A 17,840-nucleotide genomic window follows, 5' to 3' on the forward strand; every position below is an offset into this window, starting at 1 on the left:
CCTGGCTGTGGCGAGGTGGCCTGGCTTCCGCCTTCTCCCTCCCTTTCTCCCCTCATCATCCTCAGGCACCAAGAGCTACCGGGAGCACGGCCACCGGATGCCGCTCATCTGGCTGCATGGTGTGGGCGTAGGCGGCGAGAACCCCAGCAAAGCGCCGTTCCAGGGCCTTGTGGCCATTGGCAGGAGGGACCTGGCTGGTAAGAGTGTGTTCAGCCCGGCTCCCGCTCAGGGCAGTGCCGGGCCCCAGCTAGGGTTGGGGAGCCACATGGCCCCACTGGAATGGGCTTGGCCCATGAAAGGCTTCTCAGACCACAGTGCAGTGAGGCCAACTCTTGACTTTCTACATTCCTGGTCCTAGTCCTGCTGCCAGAGCCCTGGTGGCATAGTGGTTAAGAGTTTGGCTGGTAACCAAAAGGTCAGCAGTTCAAATCCACCAGCTGCTCCTTGGAAACTCTATGGGGCAGTTCTACTCTGTCCTGTAGGGTCACTATGAGTCAGAATTGACTCGACGGCAATGGGTAGTCCTGCCTCCTGGAACTGAAGGTAGAGCCTTGGGCAAACCACAGTGCCTCTGGCCTTGGTTTTCCCATCTGTGCAGTGGGGGTGTTGGCCCAGATGATCCCTATGACCGTCACAGCCCCAGAGCCACTGACAGCTCTCTATGCTTTGATTTTTTCTTTCTTTCTTTCCAGTTTGCAATAAAGCTGGAACAGCCTTCAGACTTCTTCACAATATTTTAAATATTTTTATATTTTCACAAATATTAAGATATATGGACCAGTTCTAGATTAATATGACTTGAACCAGTCAGAATTGGTTAAGTAAAATGTCCGAGGCCACCAAAACCCATGAGTCTGCTGATCAGGAAGGCCTGATTTGGGACTCAAGGCATACCGTGGAGCCATCAGGGAGACAGGATAAAGTGTCCCTCACTAATCTCTCATTGAGAACAAAATTGGCTCGTGATGAAAAAGCCGTCAACATCGTAATGGTCATCAACATGGTGCATTATGGGGCAACCACAGGTGAGCCATTAGATAGTCATTGCTGGTTAGGAAGCTTACCTTAGTGATGAGGTAGCAAGGAAACACAGCATACGATTGAGGGGGGAAGGAAGAGCCCCCAGCCTGGTGGCTACTCCACAGCTGCCACAGGCATGAGGAACAAAGACAGACTGCATGGGGACAAGGGCAGGAAATCTAAGGGTGGGGGAATTAGGGGTGATTTTTTTTTCCCTTTTTCCAAAATTTTCTTCAGTATTGTTGTTGCATCTTTTAGCACAGTCTCTGGCAGGCCATTAAAACATAATACCTGCCCTGAGAGGGAGAGTTCAGGCAATACAAGGCACCAGGACTCTTGTCTTTTGCAGAAAGCATCAGGAAGAAAGCCAGTGCAGACCCCAGTGCTCCCAGGAGGTGCACAGCCAGGTAACTGGAGGGGGCCGACCTGGGACCTCAGAATGTGGGGCCACCTAAACAGTTGATGACCACCATTTTAAGGGCTTAAAAAAAACCCAAACAACAAAACACTGTTAACCAACCTCCAGCTGCTTCCACTGAAACAGCGGGTCATGCAGTGACCAACAGGCAAATGTTTGTAATCTTCTGTACAGTCATTGGTCCAGGGGCCTGGTTGGTTTACAGCTAATCCCTTCCCACCGCTCTAAGCTCACCTTCACCTCCATCACCTCCTCAGAGCCTCACAGCATTCCCTTGAGGGGCGTGGGGCATTTTGACAGAGAGGACACCGAGGCTCAGAGAGGATAAGCAGCCTGCCCAGGTTACACCGCTAATCAGTTGGTAGGACCAGCTTCCATACCCACCATTCCTCCCACCCCATGCTGACAAAAGGGCTCCAACCATCACTTGCAGAATGGACCCCGCTTACCTCGTTCACTAAGGAGCCCTGGGGGAGCACCGGTTAAGAGCTCTGCTGCTAAGGAAGGTTGGCGGTTGAAACCAGGGCTTCAAACTGGTTAATTCCAGGAGGCGATTTAACATTACCTATCAAAATGATACATTTTGGTTAATTCCAGTTTGACCCCCAGCTAAGAATTTGCATTTCCACTCCAGATATACTGAATCAGAATCTACATTTTAACAAGATCTTGTGTTCAGATAAGAATCACCTGTATGCATAATGTATACATAAGAACCTACATTTTAATAAGATCCCTGGGTGATTCTTGTGTAATACATCGTCTGTACACACAAGAATCACCTAGGGATCTTGTTACATTTTAACAAGATCTTATGTGTACATAAGAATCACTTGGGGATCTTATTAAAATGTAGATTCTGATTCAGTATATCTGGGGTAGAAATGCAAATTCTCAGCAGGGGGTCAAACTGGAATTAGCCACGGTTCAAACCTACCCAGAAGCTCTGGGGGAGAAAGACCTGGTGATCTGCTCCCATAAAGATTACAGCCTAGAAAACCCTATGAGGCAGTTTTCTTCTTGGCCACATGGGGTCACTATGAGTTACAACTCACTCGAAGGCACCTAACAACACCTCATTCACTACTTTTCTGAATGCTGGGCCACAACTGTTCGTCTTCACACACTTATTTGTATATTTTGACAGCTCCAGGAGGCATGCAATTTCATTTTTACCTCCTGTCTTACAATTTTAAAAAAGTTTAACTTTTCATTTTGAAATAATTTCAAACTTACAAAAAAGTTGCAGAAACAGCACAAAGAATTTCTGAATACCCTTCACAGAGCTTCCCCAGATGTTCACATCTTACATAACTACAATTTTCAACCACAAAACAGTAACATGAATACAAGACTGTTAACTAATCTACAGACTTAATTCAGATTTCATCAGTTGAGCCATTAATGTCCTTTCTCCAATCCAGGATCACACTTTGCATTTAGTTGTTATTTTTCTCATTTTTAATAGCCCCATACAAAGAGTTTCCTCTCTGGAGCAGTGCTATGCAATAGAACTTTCTGCAGTGATGGGAATATTCTATATGTGTGCTGTTCAATATGGTAGCCACTAGCCACATATGGCTACTGAGCATTTGAAATGTGTCCAGGGGGACTGAGGAATGGAATTTTTAATTACATTAAATTTTAACTGTTTAGAAATTAAACAGCCACCTGTGGTCAGTGGTGACTGTACTGGACGGCACAGCTAGTCCAGAGCTTTGCTTCCAGATACTGGACAAGCACAAGTTACTGCGGGTCTCAGCTGCGTCAGTAAGAAAGTGCGGTTCCAGGGATATATCCTGTGACCCTTAGGAAGCTTCTTGGTTTCACAGAATGTGGAGACTGTCTGTGCAAGACAACCCAGAAGTTCTGCCTGGAAGCTGTTTCTAACTTGACCTTTCCTGCTGTGGCCTTGGTGGCACACTGGTTAAGACCTTGGCTGCTAACCAAAAGGTCGGGTAGTTCAAATCTACCAGCCGCTCCTTGGAAACCCTATGAGGCAGTTCTGCTCTGTCCTGTAGGGGCACTGTGAGTCAGAATCGACTCGATGGCAGTGGGTTTGGTTTTTGGTTTGCTGTGGCCAGCTTAGGATCCCACAGCTTAGAAAAACTCCCCACACAGTTAGCAGTTGGGCTGGAGACCTGGAAAGGAGACAGAACAACAACCATTAGGGCTGGAAAGGGCTTCAGCTATCACACATTGCTGGTGGGAGTGCACCGTGGTACCGAACTCTTCCAGGAGGCAATGTAACATTACCTATCAAAATTATAAATACATTTACCATTTGACCCAGAAATCCCCCTTATAGGAGTTTATCCTCCAGATAAACCTGCACACACACAAAATGACAGATACACAAATTTATTTATCACCACATTGTTTGAAAAACCAAAAGATGGGAAACAACCCAAGTGACCACCTACGGGGGCTGGTGAACTAAAGTATGGTCCGTCGGCACAGCGGAACACTCACTATTCAGCAGTGAAAAAAGAACGAGGATGCTTTCTAAGTATCGTTATGGAAAGATTGTTACGTGAAAAAAAAACCAAGGTGCACAACAGTGCATAGAGTATGCTACCAATTGTGTAAGAAAGGGAGGAAGTAATATATTCATATTTGCTTATACTTGCATAAATAAACATTAGACCACCTAAGATACATCTACTGGTCCCATCCTGGCTGGAGCAAAGGAGGATGAAGACGACCAAAGACACAAGGGAAAGATTAGTCCAAAGGACTAATGGACCACAACTACCACAATCTCCACCAGACTGAGCCCAGAACAACTGGATGGTGCCCGGTTACCACTAACGACTACTCTGGCAGGGATTACAATAGAGGGTCCTGGGTAGGGTGGAAGAAAAATGTAGAACAAAATTCAAATTCACACACACACACACACACACGCACACGCACGCACACAAAGACCGGGCTTGCTGGTCTGACAGACTGGAGAAACCCTGAGAGTCTGGCCCCTGGACACCCTTTTAATTCAGTACTGAAGTCACTGCTGAAGTTCAACCTTCAGCCAAGATTAGACAGGTCTGTAAGGGCCAACAATAACATATGTGAGAGATGTGCTTCATAGTTCAATCATGTGTACAGGACTAATGGGCACACCAGCCCAAAAGCAAAGACCAGAAGGCAGGAAGAGACAGGAAAACTGGACGAATGGATACAGGGAACCCGGGGTGGAGAAGGGGAGAGTGTTGACACATCGTGGGGTTGGCAACCAATGTCACAAAACAATTTGTGTATTAACTGTTTAATGAGAAACTGATTTGCTCTGTAAACTTTCACCTAAATCACAATTAAAAAAAAAAATACCATTAGAAAGAGGCGTAAGCAACTAATATAAAGTGTTTCTCTGGGGTGGGAGGAGCTGGGGAGCAGTTGGACTGGGACAGGGGTGGGAGAAAGAGTTCTCAATGAGACCTTTTTACACCGTTTTGATTTTTGGAATATGTAAGTATATTACTTGCTCAAAACTAAAAGTATACAACGTTCTGGAAAAGGTAAAACTATAGAGACAGTGAAAAGATGAGTGGTTGCCAGGGGTTCAGTCTGGGGGGAAGGGAAGGGATGCACCGTTGGAGCACAGGGCAGTTTTAGGGCAGTGAAACTGTTCTACTTGATCTTGTAATGGTGGACACATGACATTATACATTTGTCAAAACCCACGGACTGAACGGCACAAAGAGTGAACCCTAATGCACACTATGGACCTTAGTTAATACCCACACGCCCGCCCACCCGCCAACCAACCAAGCAACCAACAGTTGCCTTGGAGCTGATTCTGACTCATGGCGACCCCATGTGTGTCAGAGTAGAACTGTGCTCCAGAGGGTTTTCAGTGGCTAGATTTTTTGGAAATAGATTGCCAGGCCTTTCTTCTGAGGTGCCTCTCGGTCGATCTGAACCTGGAACTTTTCAGTTAGCAGGGTTAGCATGTTAGGGTTAGCAGTCAAGAGCTTAATGATTGCACTACCCAGGACCCCTTAAACCAAAACCCAAAACTGTTGCTGTCAAGTCGATTCCGACTCAGAGCGACCCTATCGTTAACGATAAGGACCCCTTAGTTCATCAGCTGTAACAAATGTACCACAAGAATGCAAGATGTTAATAATAGGAGAAACTGTGCATAAGGGGGCAAGGGATTATATGGGAACTCTTTGTACTCTGTACCATTTTTCTGTAAACCTAAAACTGTTCTAAAATTTAAAGTCTTATTAAAAAAAAAAGTAGGAAACCCTGGTGGCATAGTGGTTAAGAGCTCAGCTGCTGACCAAAAGGCTGGCAGTTGGAATCCACTGGGCGCTCCTTGGAAACCCTATGGGGCAGCTCTACTCTGTCCTATAGGGTCACTATGAGTCAGAATTGACTCAACAGCAACGGGTTTCAGGTATTAAAAAAAAGTACACTTACAAAAAGGAAACAAAGAAAAAGAGGTTTTGAAACCAACCCATTTTACCAGCAGTGACCTGATGATCCGAGAGATTGCATATCTTGCCTGCAGCCTCGCAATGTGCAGTGGGATTCAGATCCCCAGGCGTGGTGCTGTTAAACCCTTCCTTCCCCGCATGTTCAGGGTAGAGGTGGAAAACCCTCCTCTTGGACCTGTTCCGTATTCTGTACCACATGGGACTTAGATCATTTATCTAGATGAGTTCTGCATTTTTTTTCAAGACAGAGAAGAAAATCCTTAAAAAAGTTGAAATGTTTAGAACTCTCAAATTCAATACTCATTTCTTTTGTTTGGGAAATCTATGACAAAACTTCCAGTCAGACAAGCTGCTTGGGATTGGTTCTGTGTAAGCACAAGTGTTCTGCTCACCACCACTAGTAAATATTTATTGAGCCTATTCTGTGCCAGGCGGTCTGCTAGGAGCCAGGGTACAGAGATGAGGAGCCCACTGTTCCTGCCCTCCAGAAGCTTACGGTCTAGTGGGAGCGAGGGACTCAGACACCCATGACTGTAATAATACGGTTAGTGTGCAAAGAACTGTGGAATTTGTTCTTCTTCAGGAAAGGTAAGGGGTTGGAGGGTCTGAGAGGCTCACAGAGAAGGCAGTAGTGAGGAAAGGTCATCCTTGTGGAGATGTATCTACTTGATCATAAGCAACACCAAGATGAATGGAGAAAAGATTGAAGTTGTCAAGAATTTCATTTCACTTGGATCCACAATCAACCCCCATGGGAACAGCAGTCGAGAAATCAAATGATGCATTGCACCAGAAAATCTGCTGCAAAAAGTCTCTTTAAAGTGTTGAAAAGCAAAGACGTCACCTTGAAGACTAAGGTGCGCCTGACCCCAGCCATGGTGTTTTCGATCGGCTCACATGCATGTGAAAGCTGGACGATGAATGAGGAAGACCGAAGAACTGACGCCTTTGAACTGTGGTGTTGGCGAAGAGTATTGAATACACCATGGACGGCCAAGAGAACGAACGAATCTGTCTTGGAAGAAGTACGACCAGAATGCTCCTTAGAAACAAGGATGGCGAGACTACATCTTACATACTTTGGACATGTTATCAGGAGGGATCAGTCCCTGGAGAAGGACATCATGCTTGGTAAAGTAGAGGGTCAGCGAAAAAGGGGAAGACCCTCAACGAGATGGAGTGACACAGTGGCTGCAAAGATGGGCTCAAGCATAACGATTGTGAGGATGGCAGAGGACCAGGCAGTGTTTCGTTCTGTTGTACATGTGGTCGCTATGAGTCGGAACAGACTCGACGGCCCCTGACAACAACAACAATCTATTTGGGGAACAGTGTGGCTGGAACGCAGGAACATGGAAGGAGGGGCAGAGATGAATTGAGGGGCCAAGAGGGGTGTGAGGGGCCTGGTGTGCAGAAGGGATGTTGGAAATCAGTCCCCTAACCCATAATAAAAATTTTTATGTTTCATATTGTAGGGTTAAAAACTCTGAACAAAACAGACTTCCATTTTTGGAAATGCACGTGGGCCTCTCTTGTCAGAGTGTACTACTTGCTGTGACCCTCAAAATGTTTTCAAAATGCGTAGTTAAATCTTTTTCCAATGTATATTTACTTTGTTTACTGTTATTCCCCACCCCGCCCACTTTTCAAAATCTATCCCGTTGCTGTCGAGTCAATTCCAACTCATAGCAACCCTATAGGACAGAGCAGAACTGCCCGATAGGGTTGTAAATCTGTAGGAAGCAGACCACCACCTCTTTCTCCCTCTGAGCGGCTCGTGGGTCCAAACTGCCGAATTTTTGGTTAGCAGCTGAGCACTTAACCACTGCATTACCAGGGCTCCTTTTTCAAAATATATACTTGTAACCTATTCAAATATGTATCTCCTTGTAGTGCCAGGTCTCTCTCTCTCTCCCCCTGTAGATCCCAAAATGATTTCTGGAAAGGTGGGTGTCATGGATTGAGTTGTGTCCCCCCAAAATATCTGTCAGCTTGGCTGGGTCATGATTCCCAGTGTTGTATGATTGTGTAATCTGATGTGATTTCCTTATGCGTTGTAAACTCTATCACTATGATGAGATTATATGCGATCTCCTTATGTGTTGTAAATTCTATCACTGTGATGAGGTTATACTGATGAGGTTGACAAGATTAGATACTGTCTTAATGCAATCTCTTTTGAGATATAAAAGAGAGAAGCGAGCAGAGACACATGGGAACCTCATATCACCAAGAAAGCAGCGCCAGGAGCGGAGCATGTCCTTTGGACCTAAAGTTCCTGCGCACAGAAGCTCCCACACCAAGAGAAGATTGATGACGCAGACCTTCCTCCAGAGCCGACGGAGAAAGTGTTCCCCTGGAGCTGACGCCCTGAATTTGGACTTGTAGCCTACTGGACAGTGAGAATAAACTTCTCTTCGTTAAAGCCATCCACTTGTGGTATTCCTGTTAGCGCAGCACGAGATGACTAAGACAGTGGGTGTCGATCCTGGGGTTACATCATGTATCAAAATGAACCCATAAAACACTTTTAGGAACTGAGGTGAAGAAGTCACTGGCCATCGCTGGTGGTTACTCCCCTCATTTCTTCCTGTTTGCGGATTGTCAGCACATGGTAAAAGCCTGTTTCAGAACTTTGAGATTATGGTCTAATTTCCACAAGAGGTCCCCAAAGGTTCATACACTGGTGACTGACACCACTTGTGTGTGGGCAACATGGAGGCCGAGGGGATGGGGTGGCGTGGCTGGTATTTCGAGGAGCCGCTACATCACAGTTCACGTCTTCCTCTGCCCAAGCCATCTGCCTTTCACAGGTGTTGAACCTTAACGTCGCATCCAGAGTTTCATCTCGGCATCTGCCTGAGACACGGGGGCTGAAGGGTGGGGTCCAAGACGGCTGTTTCCAGGTGGGAAATCTGAGGAATAGCGATGCCAGGAACTGAGATAATGGGGCATAGTAGAGAAGGGGCAGGTTTGGGCAGTGGGGACATGGGTGTGGCTTTTGCCAGGTGGAGTCTGGGTGCCTAAGCGGCAGCTGGGCATTCAAGGCTTGTGCTGAGAAACAGGCAGGGCTGGACATGATAGCTGGCGGTCAGCAGGGTGTACAGCCAGGGAATTCCTGAAGCTGTTCCAGGGTGTGGGCTTACACAAGGAGAACCCCCAGAGAGTGGGGGGCACTGCCAACTGTTCATGACTGCATTGGGTGACACAGGGGCTGCAGGGGGCACAGGGAGTGGCCCTGCCCACAGAGCTCTGGTTGGCTGGGAAGTGAAAACACAGACAGGAAAACTCGCAGCCTCAAGGAAGCCTCAGATGCTAACAGTTGAAAACAACGTCAAGCCCTGCCTTTACGGCTTACCAAGGGCCTCCATCACTCACGATCCTGTCAAGCCTACGGTAGTCAGAGGAGACACTGTGGCCCAGTGGAAAGGTCGCTGGCTTTAGGGACGGTCAGACCTGTGTTGGATCCCAGTTCCACCCCTTACTGTGTGACCCTGAGCAAGCCTATTGACCTCTCCCAGTCTCCGTGACCTCACCTGTAAAGTCAGTATAATTAGGATAGTTGCCGGGATGAAATCTGAGAGACTATGGTCAACTTGATGTTCTGAAAACTGGTAAACGAACAGGAGGAAGCATTGATGCTGCTTTTCTTAAACTGTACCTCAGAGAGACCAAACAGTTGCTGAGAAGGGAGTTTTGTTTTTTTTACTCGGCGAATTTCAGCTAGTACACACAAAAGGCATGACCAACATTAGACTGAGATGGCGTGTCTGCACAATGACCAGCAGCAGCAGCCACGCCATCAGGGGAACCTTCTAGTGACTGGGGTGAGGCTGACCAGGCCCAGACCCACAGACCCACCTGAACACAGAGACAACCAGACATACATGCCTCCCGAGGTAATGCCTGGGAAGTGCATGACTCCACCTGTGAAGTGTACCTACCAAAAAGACAAGCCTCTAGGTTTAACTACCAGTTTATAGGAACTACTGGGGACAGAGAAACATGTTAAATGACACCGTGAGGCTGCCATCAGCCAAATCCAGCAAATGAGCCTGTTTCTTCAACAAATAAATGGCAAGGGAAAGAAAAAAGGAGGGAGGAGGAACTTAGAGTTTTAAAGAGATTTAAGAAACATTTCAGCCAAATATCAAGTGTGGGCTTTGTACGGAGCCTGACTGGAACAAGTCAGCTGTAAAAAGACATCTGTGGGACAATCAATGAGTAGGGACACTGACTGGGTATTAGGTGATATGAAGAAATTACTGGTAAATTTATAAAGTGTGATAGTGGTATTATAGCTATTTTATCTCTTAAAGGTACATATAGAAATATTTACGGGTGAAATAATAATAGAAATTGCCTTAAAATAATCCAGTCATGGGGGAATGTGTGGAAGAAGTGAGTGTAAGAGATGAAACAAGATTGGCCATGAGTTGATAATTTTTGAAGCTGGGTGATAGGGACTGTGATGGTTAAGATTGTGTGTCAACTTGGCTGGGCCATGATTCTCAGTGTTTTAATGTGATCACTCCCATGACTGAATATACTGTGAGTAGCCAATCAGATGAAAGGGAGTCTCCTTGGAGGTGTGGCTTATGTCTGACTATAAGCAGATGTTCTGGCTTTTTGCTCTCTCTGGATCCTGAGGCTGCCTCTTGTCATCTCATCTCCGGTTCTTGGGACTTGAGCTGTCAGTTTGTCTACCGAACCTGGGATTCATCGATCTGCGTAGCCTGTGAGCGGGAGCCCTGCTCTCCAACCTGCCGATCTTGGGCTTGCCAGCTTCTGCAGCTGCGTGACTTGGGAGAGGCCTCTACCCTGATCCACGGACTTGGGACGTTCCAGCCTCTACAACTGCGTGAGCTGTTTCCTTGATATAAATCTCTCTATATATATTTATACACTTTACGGGTTTTGCTTCTCTAGAGAACCCAGTCTAAGACAGGGACATAGTTCATTATACTATTTTTTCTACTCATTTGTGTTTAAAATTTTCCAATGAGGTAGAAAAAATAAGGTATGAAAAGTAGCTGGCGCATAGAAGCAGTTCAATAAATGACAACTGCTGTTATTTTACAATGGGCAAACTATGATTTAGGGAGATTAAATAACTTACCTAACCCCAAAACACCAAACCCACTGCCGCTGATTCCAACTCACAGCAACCCTACAGGACAGAGCGGAGCTGCCTAAGTGTGCAAGCAGCGGCTGGTGGAGCTGAACTGCTGACCCTTTGGTTAGCAGCCAAACGCTCAACCACGGTGCCACCAGGGCCCTGCTTACCTAAAGTCACACCAAATCCGCAGAGACTACAGTGTGCTTCTCAGGAAGTCCTGGCTGGGTGGCCCAGTCAGGAAGCTACAAAGATCCAAAAGCCACTCAATGAAATTGAATTTTTATTCCAAATGACTGTAGTGGCTAGAGAGACAAAAGCTAAAACCCAAACCAATGTGCTTAACTGGAAATTAAAAACAGCTGACTTGCAGGAGCGCAAACATGGGGTGATAGCCTTGGCACTCTGGTAACGGTTATGATCAAGAAAGCATAACAAATGTCCTTCTAATACACAATCTAGATATGCAGCATTTACAGCAAACTACATAAAAAGAAAGAGACAAGAAAAAGAAAACCCCCCACAAAATCCCAAGCCTCAGAAATTGCCAATCACACTTAAGAACACAGGGGTGAAGACTTTTGGTAGCAAAATTTCCACAATCCTAAAAATGAGAGTCCTTCAAAAAGACTTCTTCAAATTCAAAAGCTAGAAAAACTGAAGGGGGAACAGCTGCGCTAGCTTAGAAGAATTGCTTCCTGTCATGAAGATGACAGTCAGTCAGTCCTACTTCCAAACCACAGTGATGACCGGCGAACTCAGCCAACCCGAACAGAGGTGGGCGGGAACACGGGCTTCACCGATTGTACAAGAACATGCTGGGTCGGCTCATGGTTTCAGAAAAGCCAGAACTACTGCTCCTCCTGACTGATACTCAGGTTGCCTTTCTGCACCTCGAGTTCCTCAGCACTGACCATGGATGGGTCGATGGCTGCATATTTGGTTCCGTGGAATTGCAGCAAATGTATCTGCAAAAAAGCAGAGTTGTTATTTTAAATGGCTGCATTACAGAGCATCATGTATACTGCCTCATATAAAAAGCTGGCAGGAAAATGTCACTACAGTATATAAATGTTTTATACTTCTAAACTTATACAGTAACCCATGCTAATTAGAGAAAAACTGGAAAACACAGAAAAACTGAAGAATTTTTAAGAAATCACAATCTGGGATCTTTGTTCCTCACTCCTCTCCAGCTTCCTACAAACTCTTCATCGTTGTCATTAGTTGCTGTGGGGTCGATTCTGCCTCATGGCGACCCCATGTGTGCAGAGTAGAACTGCATTCCGTAGGGTCTTCAAGGCTGTGACCTTCTGGAGGCAGATCACCAGGCCTTTCTTCTGAGGTACCTATGGGTGGGTTTGAACTGCCAACCGTTTGGTTAGTAGTCCAGCATCTAACCATCTGCACCACCCAGGGACTCCTAAACTTTCCATAAACATCTTAAATGGCTGCATGTACCCTACCCCTCTGCTGTAAGCTAGCTCCTTCCTGCCTTCTTCTGCTATTAAGACCAACATCTCTGGGCATCGAGTTTTTCTATGTTTAGGATCCTTTCCATGAAACACATTATTGGTGTATCAATAGGATCAAAGGGTATGACTGATTTAAGGGCTCCTGATACTTCCTGACAAATGGAAAAGCAATCACTTCTCACTGCCACTTCAAATATCCACTTAGGTAGAGGATGAAGAGGTATTGCTAAAGTTGTTTTTTTTTAATGCATTAAAATTAGATCAAGAAGTAGCTTCACGGGACTCAGACTGACCCTGTCTAGGTTTGGTGTCCTGCTTTGGTGGATGTCACTGTGTCCAGGAGCAAGGCCACTTTTTGCCAAACGGCTACCTCACTGTGTGGCTGTGGGCCTGCCATCCCTAGAAAACGGATAGTAGACAGAGAGTGGCGTGGGTGTCTCTAACACACCTGTCTGAATTTCCTACAAATGATAAAATGTAAACCGCTTTTAGCCAGTCAATGCCTCGTTCCTACAGAGAATTAAAGTTCCCTTATTCCACCATCAAAAAAAAAGCACTTCTATGTTTTGAGCCGTACGTGCTGCTCCAGCTTCCAGGCTGGGACTTACCTGTACATAAAGATTGACCTCTGCGCTTCTGCACAGGTAGGGGAAATTGCCTCCCGTTTTAAGGTGAGCTCTCCGGGCGTTGGGATACAGTTTGTACATTTCTTCTTTAGCTTCAGTTGAAAGTGCACTCTGGTCAAATACCTTTTAAAAAAACACAGGCTGAAACCTACTGGTATTTTAATATATTCTTCTCACATTCTGCAACGTGCCACCCCAATGAGCAGCATTCTTTTTCATGAAGAAACAATGCTGAGTTGTGCAGCCCGAGCCACCTCCCACTGCGGAGCTCTGGGGACTTCTAACTTCGACATAAGATACTAGCTACAGGTTCTGCTGGTAAATATCTCTTAGCATTCTTTGGGGAAAAAAATCCTACAGTGAGCTTCCCTTTTCCTCAAATGTAGCTGACTAAATTAACAGAATATTCATGGTGAATAACAGCTACTAAAAATGCCAATTAATTTCAAAGAGACCATGAAGCTCCAAAGGAAATTTTTAATTTTATTATTAGTTAAAAACAAGTACACACATTTATGCTCTATGAAAAAAAGATTTAAAAAAAAGTGAAAAGAATAAAAGCTAAAAAGTGCAAGTCCTTTCCCAAGGGAGCCACTGTGAGCAGTTTGGAGCATAAGACTCTAGACATTTTCAATGCTCATATAAATTAATGTTTTACATGCACATATACAAGTTTTTCAAAAAGTGATTTGAAATTCTCAACAACAGCAACAAAATAAAAAAAAAAAAGAAAAGAGAGGCAGGGCCAAGATGGCAGAGTAGTCAGACGCTTCCTGTGGTCCCACTTACAACAAAGACCCAAAATAAGAAGTGATTCAATTGTATATGACAATCTAGGAGCCCTGAACATCAAAGGCAAAGTTGAGGAATCAGACTGAGTAGCAGGGGGAGAGAGAGAGACAGTTTGGAAGCAGTGAGGAGCTGCCAGACCTGACCCGGCAGGAACCAGCACCCTGCAGGCCGGATTGGAAGGCGTGGGCAGTGAGGCGGGCAATGGTGTTCAGGACGCGTTTTCTACATCAGGAGAGACCAAGTAGCAGACAGTCTACTCAAGCCTCCAGAACCAGTGAAAAGCAGCGCTTAATCAGCAAAAGAAAAGTACATGCATTTAACCCACCACATGGATCAAAAAACACCCCGTTTGACAAGAACCTCTCTCCCATTTACCTGCCTCCTCCTCACTCTGCACCGGGTCCCAGGCCGGCAGCAGGACCCATCACGCACCGTGAGCCATTCTCCCGGCCTTGGAGAGGGAATAAATTAACAAACAGGAAAAAATAATCTGCCAGCTCCCCTAAGCCGGGAACTTAGCATAAACAGAGCTCCTTTGCCTAGGCACAGACATAAGGGGTCCATGGCCTTTGAATACCTTTCACCCCTGCACAGACCTCTGTGGGCCCATTTCAACAGCACAGGCCCTCATTAGCACAATACAACAGGGTATATACGTGAAGCCTAACTTCAGCAGTTTATCAGCTATATGATGGAGTGGCAGGATCGTGACATTTAATACCACTCTGCCCATTAAGCAGGGTCCTCACCTACCCACATCAGGAGCCTGATGACTGGTGGCTCCACCCACACCACCCAGCCACCTGCGACAGGAGTCCAAAAATAAGTGGTGCCTCCCAGTCCTTACAGCCAACAGCACTGCGTGCCCATAGTCTGGCTGCAAAACCCACCCACCTATGCACTCTAGGCAACAGGGATACGCTTTCCTCCCAGACACACAGGTGCAGCTGTTGGCCCCCTTCCTTCCTTAGCATGTGACACCCTACTGCAGCCAGATACCTGTGCCTACTCCAATCACCTCTGCCCATCTAGGACTGTAGGTGAGAGCCTGCACCACATACTTGGTGACTGACTACCTGGACACCTGAGCTGAATCCATACAAGAAAAGCAAATGGACTCCTGGGCTCACATACCTAGTAACAGATCTAACCATCTGGTGACAGGATGTTAGAGCTTCAAAGGCACCAATAATCAAACTAGCTCACATGAGCAGCCTATTTGGGCATATCAAAACAAAACAAAACAAAAAGCTAGGATACAGTAAGCAAACATAAATAAATATAGTAACATTGATGGTTCAGAGACAACAGTCAATATCAAATCACATAAAGAGGCAGACCATGATGGCTTCAGCAAGCTCCCAAAACAAAGAATCAAGAAATCTTTCAGAGAAAGAGAATTTCTTGTAATTAATGGAGGTAGAATACAAAAGATTAATATACAGAACTCTTCAAGAGATCAGGAAGAGATCAGGCAAAACGCAGAACAAGCCTAGGAACACAAAGACAAAGCAACAGAGGAACTTAAGAAGATTATAAAAGAGCATAATGATAAATGTAACAGGCTGCAAGAATCCACAGAGAGACAACAAACAGAAATCCAGAAGATGAACAATAAAATTTCAGAATTAGACAACTCAATAGAAAGTCTGAGGAGCAGAACTGAGGTGATGGAAGTCAAAATTAGTGAGACTGAAGATAAAGCACTTGATACCAATTTATCTGAAGAAAAATTAGATAAAAGAATTTAAAAAAAAATGAAGAAATCCTAAGAATTATGTGGGACCCTATTAAGAGGAACAACCTATGAGTTACTGGAGTAACAGAATGGGGAGGGGGGGATAACAGAAAATACAGAGAGAATTGTTGAAGATTTGTTGGCAGAAAACTTCCCTGATACTGTGAAAGATGAGACGATATCTATCCAAGATGCTCATCAAATCCTACACAAGGTAGATCCCAAAAGAAAGGCACCAAGACATATTATAATCAAACTTGCCAAAACCAAAGATAAAGAGAGAATTTAGGGATAAACAAAAAGTCACCTACAAAGGAGAGTCAGTAAGAATAAGCTCGGACTACTCAGCAGAAACCATGCAGGCAAGAAGACAATGGCATGACATATATAAAGCCTTGAAGGAAAAAAACTGCCAGCCAAGAATTATATATCCAGCAAAACTGTCTCTGAAATATGATGGTGAAATTAGGGCATTTCCAGATAAACCAAAGTTTAGGGAATTTGCAAAAACCAAACCAAAATTACAAGAAATACTAAAGGGAGTCCTCTGGTTAGAAAATCAGTAACATCAGATAACAACCCAAGACTAGAACACAGGACAGAGCAACCAGATATCAACCCAGATAAAACACTGAAAATAGGGGAACAGAGACGTCAATATGTAAAAGATGACAACATTAAAACAAAAGAGGGACTAAAAATGTAGTCATAGATCTTTCATATGGAGAGGAAGTCAAGGCAATATAAAGAAATGAGAGTGGTTTAAACTTATAAAACTAGGGGTAAATATTAAGGTAACCACAAAGGAAACTAACAATCCTACATATCAAAATAAAAAACAAGAATAATATAAAGACTCGGCAAATACAAAATCAACAACAATGAAAAAGACGAAAAGAAAATAAAGAAAAATGACTCAGCACAGGAAATTAAGTGGAACAAAGAAACAGTCAACAACACACACAAAAAAGACATCAAAATGACAGCACTAAACGCATACCTATCAATAAGTATGCTGAATGTAAACGGACTAAATGCACCAATAAAGAGACAGAGAGTAGCAGACTGGATTAAAAAACAGGATCCGTCTACATGCTGCCTACAAGAGACACACCTTAAAGACACTAAACAAACTAAAACTCAAAGGATGGAAAAAAATGTATCAAGCAAACAACACTCAAAAAAGAGCAGGAGTGGCAATATTAATCTGTGACAAAATAAACTTTAAAATGAAATCCACCACAAAGGATAAGGAAGGACACTATATAATGACTAAAGGGTCAATACACCAGGAGGACATAACCATAATAAATATTTACGTACCCAATGACAGGGCTCCAAAATACATAAAACAAACTCTAACAGCATTGAAAAGAGAGATAGACAGCTCCATAATAATAGTAGGAGACTTTAACGTACCACTTTCGGTGAAGGACAGAACATCCAGAAAAGAAGCTCAATAAAGACATGGAAGAGCTAAATGCTACAATCAACCAACTTGACCTCATAGACATATACAGAACACTCCACCCAACAGCAGCCAAGTATACTCTTTTCCAATGCACATGGAATAATCTCCAGAACAGACCACATATTAGGCCATAAAGCAAGTCTTAACAGAATCCAAAGCACTAAAATATTACGAAGCATCTTTTCTGATCATAAAGCCACAAAAGTACAAATCAATAACAGAAAAAGCAAGGAAAAAAAAAATCAAACATACGGAAACTGAACAATACCTTGCTCAAAAACTACAGGCTTACAGAAGAAATTAAGGATGGAATAAAGAAATTCACAGAATCAAAAGAGAATGAAAATACATCCTACCAGAACCTTTGAGATGCAGCAAAAGCAGAGCTCAGAGATCAATTTATAACAATAAATTCACACATCCAAAAAGAAGAAAAGGCCAAAATCAAAACATTAACTCTGCAACTCGAACAAATAGAAAGAGAGCAGCGAACGAAGCCCTCAGGCACCAGAAGAAAGCAATTAATAAAAATTAGAGCAGAATTAAATACAACAGAAAAACAACTGAAAGAGTTAACAAAACCAAAAGCTGGTTCTTTGAAAAGATCAACAAAATTGATAAACCACTGGCCAAACTGACAAAAGAAAAACAGGAGAGGAAGCAAATAACCAGAATAAGAAATGAGATGGGTGATATCACAACAGAGCCAACTGAAATTAAAAGAATCATAACAGAGTACTAT

At 44.3% G+C, this 17,840-nt stretch overlaps 2 protein-coding genes across 3 annotated transcripts in view; one reads left to right on the forward strand and one right to left on the reverse strand.

The window, feature by feature from the left end:
* ANKDD1A (ankyrin repeat and death domain containing 1A) overlaps positions 1-1,159 on the forward strand; it is a 39,872-nt gene extending 38,713 nt beyond the window's left edge. The window contains 2 exon segments of the mRNA XM_023729720.1: positions 66-197; positions 693-1,159. Coding sequence (XP_023585488.1) covers positions 66-197; positions 693-787 — 227 coding nt within the window. The 3' untranslated portion in view covers positions 788-1,159.
* Positions 1,160-11,227: 10,068 nt separating this feature from the next.
* The window catches only part of SPG21 (SPG21 abhydrolase domain containing, maspardin), a 28,502-nt gene continuing 21,889 nt past the window's right edge, over positions 11,228-17,840 (reverse strand). The window contains exons 8-9 of one of the 2 annotated variants that reach the window (XM_023729721.1): positions 13,080-13,220; positions 11,228-11,964 (exon numbers count right to left, since the gene is read on the reverse strand). In XM_023729721.1, coding sequence (XP_023585489.1) covers positions 11,848-11,964; positions 13,080-13,220 — 258 coding nt within the window. In that variant the 3' untranslated portion in view covers positions 11,228-11,847. The remainder of the gene's footprint in view (positions 11,965-13,079; positions 13,221-17,840) is intronic. The other variant, XM_004374663.3, reaches the window with a different exon arrangement.

The sequence above is a fragment of the Trichechus manatus genome, unplaced genomic scaffold (genome assembly GCF_000243295.1).
Source record: "Trichechus manatus latirostris isolate Lorelei unplaced genomic scaffold, TriManLat1.0 scaffold00030, whole genome shotgun sequence".
NCBI classification, from domain to species: domain Eukaryota; kingdom Metazoa; phylum Chordata; class Mammalia; order Sirenia; family Trichechidae; genus Trichechus; species Trichechus manatus.